This window comes from Myotis brandtii, unplaced genomic scaffold (genome assembly GCF_000412655.1).
Source record: "Myotis brandtii unplaced genomic scaffold, ASM41265v1 scaffold454, whole genome shotgun sequence".
Taxonomy (NCBI): Eukaryota; Metazoa; Chordata; class Mammalia; order Chiroptera; family Vespertilionidae; genus Myotis; species Myotis brandtii.
This window is the reverse complement of record NW_005367354.1, coordinates 1,196,639-1,213,172: the sequence shown is the minus strand read 5'-3', so window position 1 is coordinate 1,213,172 and position 16,534 is coordinate 1,196,639. Positions and strand designations below refer to the sequence as shown.

Here is a 16,534-nt window from a genome sequence, read left to right as displayed (position 1 = left end):
AAATCGATAGGATACAAAGTCCAGAAAGAAAATCCTAGACAGACAAGTTAGCAACAGATTAAAGTTGCCGAAGTCAAAGCCAGAAAATTGCTCAAGTCCCCAGGACCCAGACACCATGCCCGCTTACCTCATCACAGTCTTTTCATCTCTCCAACATCTGACCCACCCCAACCCCCCACCAAGATGTGCTCCAATCCTTACACTTGGGCAGCCCTTCGGCGGGGTCGTTGCCCAGGTGGGGTCTCAAAGTCCTCAGGGGGCCTCTTTGGAGCTGGAGACTCTGGCTGGTCTAGGCCTTTGGACAGCTTCAGCAGCAGCAGCTCTGCCTTGGTCTTTCGACCTCGTTTCTTGGGCATGGGGGTGGGCAGAGGGTTGGATTGATCTAAGTGACCTGGAGCCAGAGGGGCTGGTGGAGGATTAGGTTGTTGGGGCCTTTTGGGGCCTTTCCGTGTCCTACCCCCTCTCTTCCGGCCAGGCTTGGAGGCCCGAGGCTTTGAGACCTTTGACATCTCCGAAGAAAGATCTGTAGAGAAGAATACTTGTCTATGAGATAGGACCAGAGCTCAAACCTCTTTAGAACAGACTACAACATACCCAGGTTTGTTAGACCTATGAACTCAACCTGTTGTCTTTCATCTTAAACTAAGCACAGGGAGAGAAAAAGATGAAAAGACACGGTACATACCTTGCTGTTCCAGTCTGGACAGGCTTTCCTGTTCTGGAAGGAGCTTTTTCTCATCAAGAGAGCCCTCAAATCCAGACAAAGAGGTAGGCAAGGACATCTCTGTGGAAGCCTCTGTACTGGTTGTTTCTGCAGTGGTCCTGACATCAAGCTGATTTAGCACCTCTGGTCCAGGAGAGTCCACTACAGTCACGTTCCCCACGGGGCCGGCCTCCCCCAGGGCGACATAGCCGACCCCGCAGGTATCCATCAGCACCCCCTAAAATGGTTTCCCCTGCACACAGAGACATACAAATGAAAAGAAGGTTAAAGCTATTTGTACTGACTCAGATTTTTCTACTTTCCTCCCCTCACTGCCCCTCCCACAACCAGAAACCTAAGCTTCCTTCAATAATAATTACTAAACATCTACTATGTCAGGCACTGTTCTAGGAACTGGTGTTATGACAATAAGCAAGACAGACAAGGTCCCTGCCCTCATGGAACTTACAGGCTAGTGAAGCTGATAATAACAAACAAATAATACAGATACCATTTTTTTTAAACACTTGCTATGTACAAGCACTGTAGTAAGTGCTTTATTTACATTATTTAAAGCTCATAACATTCTTGTAATGATACTGCAGTGAATGTCTAGAGCTAAAAGCCATCTTTACAAATATTAGTCAAGGAACAGATTTATTTCTTTATTTTAAAATATATTTTATTGATTTTTTTACAGAGAGGAAGGGAGAGAGATAGAGAGTTAGAAACATCAATGAGAGAGAAACATCGATCAGCTGCCTCCTGCACACTTATTACTGGGGATGTGCCCGCAACCAAGGTACATGCCCTTGACCAGAATTGAACCTGGGACCTTTCAGTCTGCAGGCCAACACTCTATCCACTGAGCCAAACCCGTTAGGGCAGGAACAGATTTATTTAAAAATAAGTAAAACAGTTCTCTTGTGCCCTGTCATCAGTCTTTTACCTGGGTGGGGGAGGTGGTAGGCTTTGAGACAATTAAGGAACATCCTACTTTATTAAGAGACTTTTCCCTGCCCTGGTTGGTAGCTCAGTTGGTTAGAGTGTCATCCCGATATACCAAGTCTGCGGGTTCGGGTTCATTACCCGCCGGTCAGGACACACACAAGAATCAAGCAATTAATGCGTAAGTAAGTGGAACAACACATCGATGTCTCTCTCAAATCAATATATTAAAATATTTGAGAAAAAAAGAGGCTTTCCCCACATTGAAGAATGGATTTTAAAACGGTCATGAATCTTCATTTTCTTCAAACCTAGAAAATCAGCTGTATAACCGTGGACCAAAGTCAACTGATGGAGAGAAACAAAACATTGATACCAACCAAAAACCTGAGCAACAAAGAACTCTGCCAGGGCACAGTTTTCAGCCAGAAAAACCTACTTGCCTGGGTCAAAGGGGGAGAAATAGTTCAAATATGAGGAGGGAACTCCCCATAGGTCTGTATGTGTCTTCAGAATAAAGAAATCATCAGCCTCGGTAGAGAAGTTTGCTAATGAAAACACCATAAGAAATATCGTACAAATTAAAAGTTCACAACAACCTAAGTGGATTACAAATTATAACAGCCAACTCTCTAACTCAGGTGTTAAGGACACACTATAACATCATGTGCTAAAGATAGAATATAACAATGCCAAAGTAAATGGAGGTCAGTGAGAATCTACCTGCATTGTTCTTTGGTAAATAGCAAGCCCTGACAGAACTACTCCATTCAAAATTAGTAACAGCCTGGCTGGTGTGGCTCAGTGGTTGAGCACTGACCCATGAACCAGGAGGACACGGTTTGATTCCCTGTCAGGGCACATGCCCAGGTTGCAGGCTCAATCCCCAGTGGGGAGCATGCAGGAGGCAGCCGATCAATGATTCTCTCTCATCATCTTTTCTTTTAAAAAAATATATTTTTATTGACTTCAGAGAGGAAAGGAGAGGGAGAGAGAGAGAGAGAATCACTGATCGGCTGCCTCCTGCATGCCCCCCACTGGGGATTGAGCCCACAACCTGGGCATATGCCCTTGACCGGAATCAAACGCGGGACCCTTCAGTCCACAGGCCGACACTCTATCCACTGAACCAAACCAGCTAGGACCATCATTGATGTTTCTATCCTCTCTTCCTCTCCCTTACTCTCTCTGAAATTAATAAAGCTGAAAGTAAAAAGAGGAATTAAAATATACAGGGAAAATGTAAGCAAAAAGGAGTTTCGATGGCAATAGCAAAGTTGAATTCAGGGGGAAAGGTATTAAATGGGACAAAAAGGAAGTACTTTATAATGAATAAAACTTCAAATCATATAAAATATATAAATATCATAAAACTTTAGACATCAAGTAACATAGTATCAAATACATAAAGCAAAATCTTCAGGAAATGCAAGAACTACTTTCTTTAATCATTGGCAGTTCAAGTAGGTAAGGACAAAATGTGAATGATTGTTGCCTTCTCTATTGGCCAAGGTCTAGTTGCATAGAATAGAACCCTTTCTAGTCAGTTCGAGCTAAAAGGGATTTATTAAAGGGTATGAAATGGTTCACAACAGTGGTTCTCAAAGTGTGGTCCCAGAACTGGCAGCCTCAGCATCACTTGACATTTTGTTAAAATGCACATTTCCAGTCCTATCCCAGACCTAATGAATTAGACACTCTGGGATGGGGCCAGCACTTGTTATAACAAGTCTTTCAGGAGACTCTGATGCACACTCAAGTTTGAGAATCCCCTGCATTGGGAGGGTTGGGGGAAAACAGTTTAGGAAGAAGTGTTTGCCAAATTGGGAAGTTGTGTTATAGCTACTGACTGATGAACCACATGGCCTCTCCTATGCCATGAGGGGATCCACTTACTGAATCAAGAAGCCCCGGCCCTAGCCGGCTTGGCTCAGTGGATAGAGCGTTGGACTGCGGACTGAAGGGTCCCGAGTTCAATTCCAGTCAAGGGCACATGCCTGGGTTGTGGGCTCGATCCCCAGTAAGGAACATGCAGGAGGCAGCTGATCAATGATTCTCTCTCATCACTGATGTTTCTCTCACACTCTCACTCTCCCCTCCTCGCTGAAAAATCAATAAAAATACACTTAGAAAAGAAAAGAAAGAAAAAGAAGCCCCTGCCACAGCTATGGCTCCATAAACAAGTTGCCTCTACAATCAGAATGTGACCAAGTGAATGGGGAAGACACCGTTCTGGCTCCCAAATCCAGAACCTCTCCACTGCCACCATCTGCACCAGCAAAATGCACGCACGCTGGCCTGCCTCTCCCCTCTCTAAGCTCAGGTCCAAGTTTGAGTTCCTTAAGAGCACATGTGATCGGCAAGACCTAGATCACATTCAGAATCTTGGATGGTAGATTTCCAGGGAATGAAACCTCTAGCTTTCCAGGCTCTCAAGTGGAGGTTGCTCCTTTTCTCACACCCCACTTACCCCAGGTTAGAAAGTGGGATCAGTGAATTCTCAGTTCCTCTCCAATGCCACTGCTTGACAAACAGTCCTTCCTCTTTTGCAAAAATCCTGTTCCTTTGAAGCTCGTGACATTCAGCTAAAGCACTGCTAATCGCTCCGCTGTCATACCCTGGACCCTGTCATCACATAACACCTTTTAACCTCCAAAATCACTAAGACATCCACTATCTGATCACAACCTCCCGTCATTACAGCTCAACTGCTATCACGGTATCTATTCTTCAATCATATCTAGCCACTATTCATTGATCTCTCCAATTTCTCCCTGTGGCAGCAGCCACATCCAATCTCGCTTAGATTTCTTTAATCAGACTCTATTGACATCATGAACTTCCTTTCTTTCTGTCTTTTGTTTCACAGGTGTGGCAAAACTCGAGCCTTAGATGAACCAATCATCCCCCTTCTTCATCGTGTGCATCTAAGCTACTCAATCACACTTCCTCTCTTAGTCACTCCACACCCTCTCTCTCCCAATGTCTGATCCCCTGGTTCTCAGCAGATGACTTTGCCTCTGGTTTCTGAAACAAACTTAAAGCCATTAGATAGGAAATACCTCGATTTCTTGCAAAGTAGCCTAATCCTCCCTGCATCCAGACTCCTCCCTCACCCACTTTCTAAGGCCACACCTTCCATAGCACTCAAGCCCCATTTTCTGCCCTCTTAAGGGAACTAGTCATTTCTTCTTTTCCTCTCTATGGGCATCTTCCAAAAAGCATTGATCACTTTTTGTTTTTTATTAATCCTCACCTGAGGATATTTTTTTCCCATTGATTTTTTAGAGAGAGTAGAAGGGACAGATGGAGGGAAAGGGGAGGGGGGAGGGAGAGAGGGGAGGAGAGAGAGAGCGAGAGAGAGAGAGAGAGAGAGAGAGAAACATCAATGTGAGAGAGACACACCGATTGGTTGCCTCCCCTACATGCCCTGACTGGTGCCAGGGATCAAATCTGCAACATAATCAGGTTGAAGGGTATGCATATTTTAAAATTAATAGCCCAGCCAGTGTGGCTTAGTGGTGGTTCGATTCCCAGTCAGGGCACATGGCTGGGTTGTGGGCTCAATACCCATGTGGGGCATGCACGAGGCAGCTGATCAATGATTCTCTCATCATTGATGCTTCTTTCTCTCTCTCTTTCTCCCTTCTCTGAAATCAATTTTTTACAAAAATTAAAAATAATAATAAAATTTAATAGATAATGCCAAATAGTTCATCAAAACAAAAACCAATTTATAGTCCCACTAACTATACATAGCCATTTTACCAAACCCTTGCCAATCTGGTCGGTGAAAGAATTCCTCCGTATTTTATTATTTTTATTGACCTGATAATAATTGAAATTAATTCCTTTTTTTAAAAAAATATATTTTATTGATTTTTTACAGAGAGGAAGGGAGAGGGATAGAGAGCTCACATCGATGGAGAAGCATCGATCAGCTGCCTCCTGCACATCCCCTATTGGGGATGTGCCTGCAACCAAGGTACATGCCCTTGACTGGAATCGAACCCGGGATTCTTCAGTCCCCAGGCCGACGCTCTATCCAGTGAGCCAAACCGGCTAGGGCAAAGTTAATTCCTTTTTATATGTTGGATATCTATGTGTCTTTCATGAACTGCCGGTACATATAATTTGTCCATATTTCTATATGGCAAATTGATGTTTTCCTTATTGATCTGTGGAGTTATGTTGTTTATGTTACAAGTACTTACTTTTCTTTTAACTTTGTTTATAATGTTCTTCCTAAACTGAAATTAAATTTTATGAGTTAGCCCTTGCTGGTGTGGGTCAGTGTTTAGAGCATCGGACTGCGCACAGAAGGGTCTTGGGTTTGATTCCCAAAGGCACCTACTGGGTTGTGAGGTCCCTCTACCCCGGTCAGGGCAACCAATCATTGTGTCTCTCTCACATTAATGTTTCTCTATCTCTCTCTCTCTCACTCCCTCCCTCCCTCCCTCCTTTACACTCTCTCTGAAAAGCAATGGGAAAAAATCCACCGGTATTAACCAAAAAAATTTTTTTTACTTTTATGAGTTAAATTTCTCAACCTTCTCCTTTATGGCTTCTGTTTGTTTTGTGTCTTAAAAAGGCATTTTCTGCCCTAGCTGGTTTGGCTCAGTGGCTAGAGCATCCACCTACAGACTGAAGGGTCCTGGGTTCGATTTCAGTCAAGGACACATGCCTGGGTTGCAGGCTCAATCCCCAGCAGGGGGCGTGCAGGAGGCAGCCAATCAATGATTCTCTCTCATCATTGATGTTTCTCCCTCTCCCTTCCTTTCTGAAATCAATAAAAATATATTTTTAAAAAAGGCATTTTCTACCCCACTGACATAAACATATCCTATTTTATTTTCTTCTAATACTTTTTTCTTAATTTGAATATTACATATAGCTCTTTAGTTTGTCCTGAATTCTCTTATTATAAGAAATATGGGGTATTTACTTATTTCATATCTATCATCCATGAAAAGTTTCATAAGATAGGAATCTTGCCTATCTAGAACCTGCTATATGGTAAGTGTAATAATTAACCTTCGTTGATTGCATGACTAACTTCTCAAGGTACAAAAGTCCCTTTTACTTTTTTTAAAATATATTTTTATTTATTTCAGAGAGGAAGGGAGAGGGAGAGAGAGAAACATCAATGATGAGAGAGAATCACCCACCGATGCTTGACCGGAATCGAACCCGGGACTCTTCAGTCCGCAGGCCGATGCTCTATCCACTGAGCCAAACCAGCCAGGGCACAAAAGTCCCTTTTAAAGATTCACTGCTTTAAAAGGCAGCAGCAGGATATGGTGGTTAATTTCCATTTATGATTTCACAAAACAAATTTTGGACACAAGTGAAGGGTGTTTAGTAAATGTGGACTAAATTAATTTACAGTTTATAAAATTTTACATTTGCACCCCAACTTGTCTGGTTTCCAAGATACTCCAGGCTGCCTGCCTGACCTCCTCAGCGAAGGAAACTAACTAGATAACACTGTTCCTCACATATGGAATTACGTGAAACTCACTGTTTGGTCTAACATACTATTTCCCAAAGTTTTGGTACAACTGGTGGTATGCAAAATTATTTTAATGGCATAAAAATGAACAATTTACTCGACTGTGTTTTTATTTTAACTTGCATAAAAAACTAGAGCAAGCCCATGAAACTTCATGGGTTCACCTATATTGCTTAGAGACTAAAGCACTTAAACTTTAAAAATGAATCAATTTAAAGAAAACTCTTAAGAACATAATAGTACAGTTGGTAAGAATGGATGGCAAAAGTGCTAATGGCACAGGAACGACTTAAGTTTGCGTAACAATGTGCCGCTGGGCGAAGAGGCTTGGCCATCCCCTGCACCACTCTACCCGAGTGCGGGGTGGGGTTGCCGTCGTCATCTCTGCCTCCCCAGCCAACTCGCCCCGGGAGAAACGGGCCCGACCAGGAAACCTCACTGGCCCTCGACTGCGCCAATGAGGTTGCAGCGCGCGGGGCACAACCCCCAGGGTTAGAGGAGCCTCGCGGAGGAAGAGGCTGGGACCCAGCGGGGTGAGGAGAGGAGGCTGAGCCGGGCGCCCGCCTGCCCTCCCGCAGCCCGGGGCGAGGGAGCAGCTCTCAGCATAGCCCGTGCCCGAGGCCAGCCCTGAGCTTTCTAAGGTCGAGGACTACGGTCGGTTCGCAGCGTCGAGGGGGGTCATGTCAGCAGCGCCCAGGCCAGGACACAGGATGCTGTGTTCCGGACACCGCGTGAGTGAAGAAGGCGAGACCGCGGTTTGCAGAGATGGGGGATGCACTCTTGCCACGGTGGGTAAGGAAGTGGGGGGCATGATGGTTTCTAGAGCGGCCCAGGGGCTGGAGGTCGCGATGCTGTCTGTGCAGAGTGGGGATAGCGGAGCCAATATTTTAGCGCCACCGAAAAAGGAGGAGGAGTAATCGTGGGGCCCCCCGCACACCCCACGGCTGTACACTCACCCTCACCAAAGTCCTTCCGGAAGTCCAAGTTCGAAGATGGCGCCGCCCGTCTGGTCGCGGCTTTATGACGTCACCCTGTAGCTCCTCTTCATTGATGGCCCATCCCGACCGCCGAGGGCAGTGCACCAGGTAAACACGTGAGTTCGGTTGGGAGTTTGTGCCAGAGAGTTTTCTGTTGCACTATGTATTCCACAATGCAATGCGGCGAGCGCTCCCGAGCCCTTTCCGAGCGGTAGCAGCTCCTGGCTCAGCAGCGCCGAGGCTGCTGCACGGCCTTCTGGGAGTTGCAGTGTCTAGAGGGGAGATGGGCGCCTGCGCGGTGACGCTCGCCGCGCCCACCGGGTTCCCACGCGGCCTCTCGGCGGTACCGAGTGTGCTGCTGTGCAGTGTGCGGGGTTTCCTTCAAGACCGCTGGGCCCCTGGCGGCAGGGCCAGGACGGGTGTGAGCATTTACCGCGACGTTGGAGCCAAAGACAGAGACCGGAAGACAAAGGAATCCGTGAAGCGGGCGCCGGGAGGCCGCGGGGCCCCGCCCCCTCCCGCAGATGCGGCCGCTGGTGAAGTCCAGGGTGAAAGGAGACGGAAGGAGCGGGAGAAAAGCCTGACGTGGGGACCCTGCGCGCGAGTGACACTCCGGCTTGGACACTGGCCTTGGTTCCGGCTTTGCCCCACTCCCTCACTAGGAGCTGGGATGCGGGTGAAGAAAGAATGTAATGAATTCTGCCCTTTCCTGAAGCACTTGAAGCTATACAGTTTCATGGGTCTCCACAAACAATAGGAGAGCTTAGGATGTATGAATACGTGGGAGGGGTATGGTAAAACCTTTTTTCTTCCCCAATCTGGACGAAAAGGAGCCAATGCTAACCTGACTAACTCAGGGAAGGCCTGCTTGGCGGCGTTGCAAACTCAAGAGACTTAAAGTAACCACAAAGGATGGTCTGAAATTAAAACCTTTAATTACAAAGTAGTTGATAGTGTGTAGTCGTGTCTTAGGCCAGTATCTTCCTTGACAAAGATCAACTTGGATCTTTACTGAGCCAGCCTATTTTTGCATCTAAGATAACATAACTGGAATATCAGGGTAACTTGTAACTTCCCTTTTTCCGAACCCTCAGGGTGAAGCCAATGCACCAGGGTGACAGGGCAGAGACCACAAATTCCCTCGTTATCATGTTAATTGTTGACTTAACTACCCTGCACCCACCTGTGTAAAGGAAACATGTGTCTGTCATTTTGCTTTTTATCCCATCTCAGAGGTTTCCCCTCTTGCTTTCTCCTGCCTCCCTAATCTGTCACCAGTGGATTTCATGTAACCCACTTACACTCCTCTTTTGATTGTAGTGTATAAAACACAATGAAAGACGGCCGTTCTCTGGAGCACTATCAATATGTTGAGATTCTGCTTTCTGGCAACTGTCGGGAGTTTGGCTCAAATAAACTCACAAGAATTCCTTACAGGTTTGAATGTTTTATACATTAACAAATCTCACCTATTGAACCCCTTGCTTACATAAAACATTTAAGGAAAGCATGGGAGGAACTAGCTAAGATTTTTTTTAAATACATTTTTATTGATTTCAGAGAGGGAGAGAGAGCTAGAAGCATCAATGATGAGAGTATCATTGATCCACCTGCCTCCTGCACGCCCCTACTTGGGGATTAAGACCGCAACCCGGGCATGTGCCCTGACTGGGAATCAAACCATGACCTCCTGGTTCATACATAGGTCAACTAGCTAAGATTTTTATAAACTGGAATAAAGAGTCTCCCACCCACCCCACCCCCTCTATGGCTTAGGACCAACTCCTTTATGAGAGCAAAAGGTTGGTGCACTTGAGGTTTGGCTCCTCAGTACATCAGATCTTAAATCTTCTGAAATGAACAGATCTGTCTTTTCATTCCTGTTGCCTCAGATTAGGCTATCTTTGACTAATTGCAACATCCTTTTATATTAATAATTGTACTTATTTTAGTAATGACAGTCACATGGTTCAAAATTTAATATATGAAGTGAAGACTCCCACCTCTGCCTCCAGCCTCCCACATCCACACAGGCAGCTTCTCCTTAATATAATCAGCGTTTTTCTTTTTCTCATTAGCTATTATTCTGAATTACAGTTCATACTGGAAAGGCAGTAAAAATGCTTCAACCTCTTATTTGCCAGTTTTCAGGAATTGATAACTAGATGCTTCCAGTGGTATATAATGACTTACTGATTTTTTTTACTTTTTATCTCTTTTTAAAAGATCACTATGAACTCATTATTTTTATATTGAGCATACCACTCAATCATCAAAATTAAGAGGGAGTTCTTGCCCTGCCGGTGTAGCTCAGTGGTTAAGTGTCGACATATAAAGGAGGCATATGCCCAGGTTGCAGTCTCAATCCCCAGTGTGGAACATGCAGGGGGCAGCCAATCAATGATTCTCATCATTGATGTTTCTCTCTATCCCTCTCCCTTCTTCTCTGGAATAGAAAGTATTTTTTTTTTTTAAAAAAGAGTTCTGCCCTAACCGGTTTGGCTCAGCGGATAGAGCGTCGCCCTGCGGACTCAAGGGTCCCAGGTTCGATTCCGGTCAAGGGCATGTACCTTGGTTGCAGGCATATCCCCAGTTGGGGGTGTGCGGGAGGCAGCTGATTGATGTTTCTATCTCATCGATGTTTCTGACTCTCTATCCCTCTCCCTTCTTGTCTGTGGAAAATCAATAAAATATATCTTTTTAAAAAGAGTTCTTTATAGAATACTAGTGGCCCAGTGCATGAAATTTGTGCACGGGGAGGGAGGGGGGCTGTCCTTCAGCCCAGCCTGCACCCTCTCCAATCTGGGATCCCTCTGGGGATGTCCGACTAAACTGGCAGTCGGGCATCCCTCTCACAATCTGGGACCGCTGGCTCCTAACCACTCACCTGTGTGCCTGCCTGATTGCCTCCAACTGCCCCCCCTGCCAGCCTGCTTGCCCCCAACTGGCCCCCCCTGCCGGCCTGCTTGCCCCCAACTGCCCTCCCCCGCCAGCCTAATCAATCCCATCTGCCCTCCCCTCCTGGCCTGATCGCCCCTAACGGCCTCTACTTCAGCCCCGCCACCATGGCTTTGTCCGAAAGGACGTCCGGAAGGTCTCCCAGTCTAATTAGTATATTACCCTTTTATTAGTATAGATTATCAACTAGTTATGTGGAAAGAATGATAGAATTAGGGGGGGAAGGTGGAATCCTCATTTTGCATTCCCTGATAACATAATTCGAGCAACAATCATCAATGGATAGGAAACTTCAAAATGCCTCGACTCATTCATCACTGAAAATGGAACAAGCAACCATTTTTATTTGCCTCCTGATGTGAGGCAGTATGAAAACAGTCAATCTGGTTTCTGGAAAAAGTCAATGTAAAGAGAAAATAAGAGGGGTGGGGAAGACTACTTCCAGTTATTAGAAAGTTAAAACAATAACCAAATATAATGTATGGATTTGTTTGGACCCTGATTCAAAGGAATCAACTGTACAAAGCCATTTTGAGATAACCATGATGAATGTTCCTTAATAAAAGTTAAAGGCACAGTCTCTGGATTCAGAACGCCTGAGATCACATGCTGGTTTAGTTCTGTGTTATCTTGGGCAAATAACTTAACCTCTCTGTGCCTTAGCTGTGTTGCTTTGGCAAATAACCTCTCTGTGCCTGTTTTCTCATTTCTAAAATCTCTTCAGAGGTAGATAAAGCTGCATAAATGGATAAGAAAGGAATTAAACCATTTTTGACACAAAGTACTCAATACTAAGGATATTAAATACTTATTAATATGTAATTACTTAATATACATAAACTATTAATATAAATATATTAATTCATAATTCTAAAGTTAGGACTCTTATTTGACCCTTATTTCCTCCTTATATCTATCTAGCTCAATGTCTGGCACTTAGATGCTTGATAAAAGATTGAAGACTTGGAATAGTGTTTGGTCTCCATATTGACCTTCACCTTGGCCCCAAAACACTAGCATGGAGCTAGTCACCTGAAAGGGTCTCTGTAAAAGTCTGAGATTGGTAGCAAGTGCCAAGAGGAGTTGGGGAGTCTGAACTCCTAACGTAAGTGGTGGCGATGCTAAAAAGAGACAAAGGCAGCAGAGTTGCTGAGTGAAGGGATATGTCCTTTATTGACCTTGTGTTCTCCACTCACTGGTCACTACTCTTGACTCGTAGGACAACAGGTACAGAACTGCAGGGGATCATCCCCAGCTCTGTGATCACCAGATCCACGAGCTCTGGGGGAGTCACATCATAGACCAGATTCAATAACCGTAGGGACAGGTGGCTCTGCCAGTTAGCTAGTGCCACACGTTCTCCTCGCTCACACAGCAGATCGTCAGGGTCATCTGCAATGGGAGGTGTACCCATTTATGTCCTTTTAGAAAGTAAGTTGTCGTTCAACCTCCCCTCTCCCAAATTTCAGTCCCTGGAACCTTTTTTGCTACCCTCCTGAGCCACCTTACCTAGCTCATTAGAGACAAAGGCATCAGTCTGCACACGCTCACAAAACTTGTATGTTTCACAGCAGACCAGTACTGGCACATTATGGGCTCGTGCCACCAGGGCCAGCTGTGCTGTCCCGACCCGTGACATCACGGATCCATTGGCCAGGAGTGCATGAGCTCCCAATAGCACCTTAGAAACCTATTTGGGGGGAGGGGGGAGAATGTCATCTGTGATCAATGCAGAATTGCAAAATAAGGTGCCCCACTCCTGCCCAGGACAGCAATATTAAGACAATGACTAACAAACCTTAATAATGGCTCTTGGGAAACACCTGACCAATGACACATTGCACCTCCCACAGGAAATGAAACTCTGAAGTTGCTTTTTGTCCTATTCCCTCTTGGTGGTTGCTAGTTTAATATAATGTCCTTCAGTAACTAGACTATTACAACATGCTGTCGTGTTTTTCTTATTAAATATAAGCAGGGCTATACAATGCTAATATTTCTAAGTAACTGTAACCCTTGGAAGGTGGGACCCCGAAGTTGGACTAAAGGGTTTACTTTTCTCTGCCCTCACCTCTGGGAGCACATAGGAGGCCGCAGGAATCAGCAGGTAGGAGGCAGGGACCCCAGCACGGACCAGAGAGCGTAGCATGTGCTTTCCCTCCAGCCGTGGCCGGCTGTCCACCACAACTACCCGAAATCGCCGGCCTTCAATCCAAGCCTCCTGAAGAATTCGTGATACCAGAGATGAGCTGGAGTGAATGGACAGGATGATTTAGTTATAATGTTACTAGCTGATGGCCAGCTCATTCTGAAGGGCAGAAAGCACCCCTTCCCCCCAGTTTTCTCAGTCACAGCGACTGGACCATACCATCCATATACCAGGATCACATCTCCATCACTGATCTTCTTATAAGCAAAGCGTGAAATTGCCTGAGCTGCAAGCACAATCTTCTCTTGCACATACCGATCAATAGCTACTCGAAGTTCTGACTTGGCCTAAATGGAGTAAGATGCTTAGGGAACAAGAAATGGACACATTTCTTCCTGATGACCATGCCATGAATATGTGTATAATGATGGGCTCAAGGAGGACGAGGTTGCCTGAAGGGGACCCAAAGATGGCACAATTCAGACAGCCCAACCACTTCCTCAACCCCTGACCCGGGCAGAATGACCACGCTGTCCCTCCTAGGAGTCCTGAATACGTTTCTCAGCTCTACCCCAGGTGCATGCCTTGCTCATTTCTCATACTCATCACCTCCTCTTCCCGCTTGGAGCCGCTCACTCCCGTGATCTCCTTGTTAAGGAACTTGATGGCGTTGTACATACTTGCCGACAGGGGGCGGCACTGATTCAGGAAGCTAAAACAAGAACACCTGGTATTTGTGCGACTCTTCACAATTTAAAAAATAAATTACTTAAGAAGAAGACAGAGAACAGAGAGATGAAAAAGACGTAGAAGAGCAAGAGAAAAGGTACAAGAAAAGGACTAGGTGAGCTGGGAGTGGGCTTGTAGTGGTTGTCCTTACCTGAAATAGGGCTTTAGTTTATTGACTAGATCCCTGGAGAGTTCTTCATTTGGTGGTGTTGTGTAATCCTGAATCACCTGTAGTGTACACAAGCCGATCAACAAAATGCCCCCTAGTAAAGGTCTCTGGAAGGGGGATAGGTAAGCCTCACTGAAGGAAGTGTTCTGAGGGTGAGAGAAGCCGGGGTAGTGTTGGGGAAGGTGAGCTGGGACAGGACTGGGCATACCTGCTGCAAGGCACGAAGCAGGGCGATACACCGGGCATTGGAGCCACTGACCAGGCCCTGGGAGTACTGCAGGCCGAGTCGCACCATGGCTGGGTGGATCACAGAGGATGGGATGCTGGTGGGATGGCGGTGTCACACACTGTGCAAGGGAGCTGGAGCACTTACTGCCCACCTGCCCCTAGTGAAAAGGAACTTCCTTCACTAGCACAAACACCCCCATTTCCACTAGAGTTTTGCCTCGTGTGCATGCTCCTTCCCACAGATCCAATCTCAAATTTCCAGTCACTTTTGATACATAATACTAAAACTCCTCAGACTTAAAAGCTATGGCGGAAGATCCTACCTCATACACTGGGTCAGAGAGTTTTGTCTGCTGTACTGGGGTAGATGGGAGAAGAGACTGACTTTGGATCCATAATCTTTTCGTGTAGGAACCTGGACAAAATAGGGGAATAAAACCAATGGCCTAGAGTTTAAAACTTATGTGACGAAGCTAGAAAGGAAGTAAACAGTGAAACTACTTTGTCCCAAATACCCATCTTCCAGGGTCTCATTTTTGTCCCAAGCACCTTTCCACCCTCTGTCCCATCTCCCTGGGCTCTTCCTGGCACACACCACTTCCTACCTGCTGTCGCTCTGGTTTTTTAACAAGCCTCCTCAGAAGCGTGGGGTCATCAGCCTGAGTGTGCTCAGGGAGACGTTTCACACCTAAAAAATAACGATCCTGTTTTCAAGACTCTGTAGGTGACATTGAGAATTTTTCTTTTTTCTTTCTTCCTTTCTTTCTTTAGGGCATAAGAGACATCCAGAAAAACTGGACAGAAGGAGGGGTAAAAAAAATAGAGAAATCAGGTAGGATGAGGTTTGGGGGAGAATTATGAACTCTGAGAACCTAGGCAAAGAATCGGAGACTAGAGCTGTTTTTTACTAGGGGGACGCCTGGCAAACACAAGAATTAGTGTCGCCCTAACCGGTTTGGCTCAGTGGAAAGAGCATCGGCCTGCGGACTCAAGGTCCCAGGTTCAATTCCGGTCAAGGGCATGTACCTTGGTTGCGCGCACATCCCCAGTGGGGCGTGTACAGGAGGCAGCTGATCGGTGTTTCTCTCTCATCGATGTTTCTAACTCTCTATCCCTTTCCCTTCCTCTCTGTAAAAAATCAATAAAATATATTTTAAAAAAAAAGAATTAGTGTCAAACAGAGGTCTTACAAGGAAAGGAAGATACAGACCTGAGGGGCTTTCGCCCACGCTGCTGGGGCAGGACTGGGGCGGCGGTCCTCCTTGCTCCCCTTTCCTGGCCTGTTTCAGGGCCCGCTCGGCCTCCTGCTTGGCTCGCCGCTCCGCACGAAGCTCAGCTTTGCTCCGAGCAGCTGGCACCTTCTCTCCAGCAGGACCCAGCTGGCTGCCAGGTCCTGGCGGCTCCTTGGCGGGGCCTACGAACGAGAGAGGAAGAGATGCCCAACCCCCAGGCTGGCAATACCTACGCTTTATTACCAACCAGGCTTCCCTCCCCAGCTCGCTCACCTTCTCCCACCTTCACCGGCTCCAACCCGGTCGGCCTGCCCGCCCCTCTGCCACGTCCCTCTACTAGCTCCCCACCCGCCCTCGGGGAAAAGCCCCCACACCTGGACACTGGGGTGCAGACACCGCAGAGCCAGTTTCTTGTTCTGCCCCCTTTTCCTCCTTCCGTTTCTTCTTCTGCTGTTTCTTTTCCTTCCGAAGCTGCAGCTTCTCTTCTTGGGTCATCTCCCTCCCCGCCGCCTAAGACACACACAGAACACTGCTCCTCCCCATCGTGTCCGGAGGTAAACACGGCGGGACGCTCACCAGATCCCCAGAAGGTGAGTCTCCAAACCTCCCCAACTCTCACCCCACACCGATCAGTCCCATCCAGGGACAGTCACATCCCGTCGGGGCGATAAAACCCTAAAAGCTCCCGGCTTTACTGAGCAATCAAGGGAAACCCGGGTGGGAGCTGGGGCGGAATGAAGCGGGTACAGCCTCCGGAGCAGCGCCCGACGGGCGAAGGCGGAGGCCCCGCACTTACCCCGGGCCGAGGAGAAAGCTCCGCCTTCATCCCGGATCCCGCGTCTGCATCGGAGAACAGGGCACAGAGTGACCCCGAGAGGCTCCGGGAGGGCTTGGGGGGACGCGTACAGGGCGCAGCGGGCCGGTGGGTC

General features: G+C 46.8%; 2 protein-coding genes across 3 annotated transcripts in view; both read right to left on the bottom strand.

Annotated features, from left to right (window-relative positions):
• GTF3C2 (general transcription factor IIIC, polypeptide 2, beta 110kDa) overlaps window positions 1-9,649 on the bottom strand; it is a 22,344-nt gene extending 12,695 nt beyond the window's left edge. The window contains exons 1-3 of one of the 2 annotated variants that reach the window (XM_005874857.2): window positions 8,120-9,649; window positions 686-956; window positions 202-523 (exon numbers count right to left, since the gene is read on the bottom strand). In XM_005874857.2, coding sequence (XP_005874919.1) covers window positions 202-523; window positions 686-932 — 569 coding nt within the window. In that variant the 5' untranslated portion in view covers window positions 933-956; window positions 8,120-9,649. The remainder of the gene's footprint in view (window positions 1-201; window positions 524-685; window positions 957-8,119) is intronic. The other variant, XM_005874856.2, reaches the window with a different exon arrangement.
• A 2,595-nt stretch (window positions 9,650-12,244) lies between these two features.
• Window positions 12,245-16,530, bottom strand: EIF2B4 (eukaryotic translation initiation factor 2B, subunit 4 delta, 67kDa; the record flags this gene model as incomplete). Its single annotated transcript, XM_005874959.1, has 12 exons — window positions 12,245-12,490; window positions 12,608-12,788; window positions 13,170-13,347; window positions 13,467-13,594; window positions 13,857-13,959; window positions 14,128-14,204; window positions 14,354-14,468; window positions 14,697-14,788; window positions 14,979-15,061; window positions 15,584-15,787; window positions 15,980-16,115; window positions 16,402-16,530. Coding segments are annotated over 12 exons (1,626 nt in total), but the record flags the coding sequence as incomplete, so codon positions are not given.
• Between the last annotated feature and the right edge of the window lie 4 nt (window positions 16,531-16,534).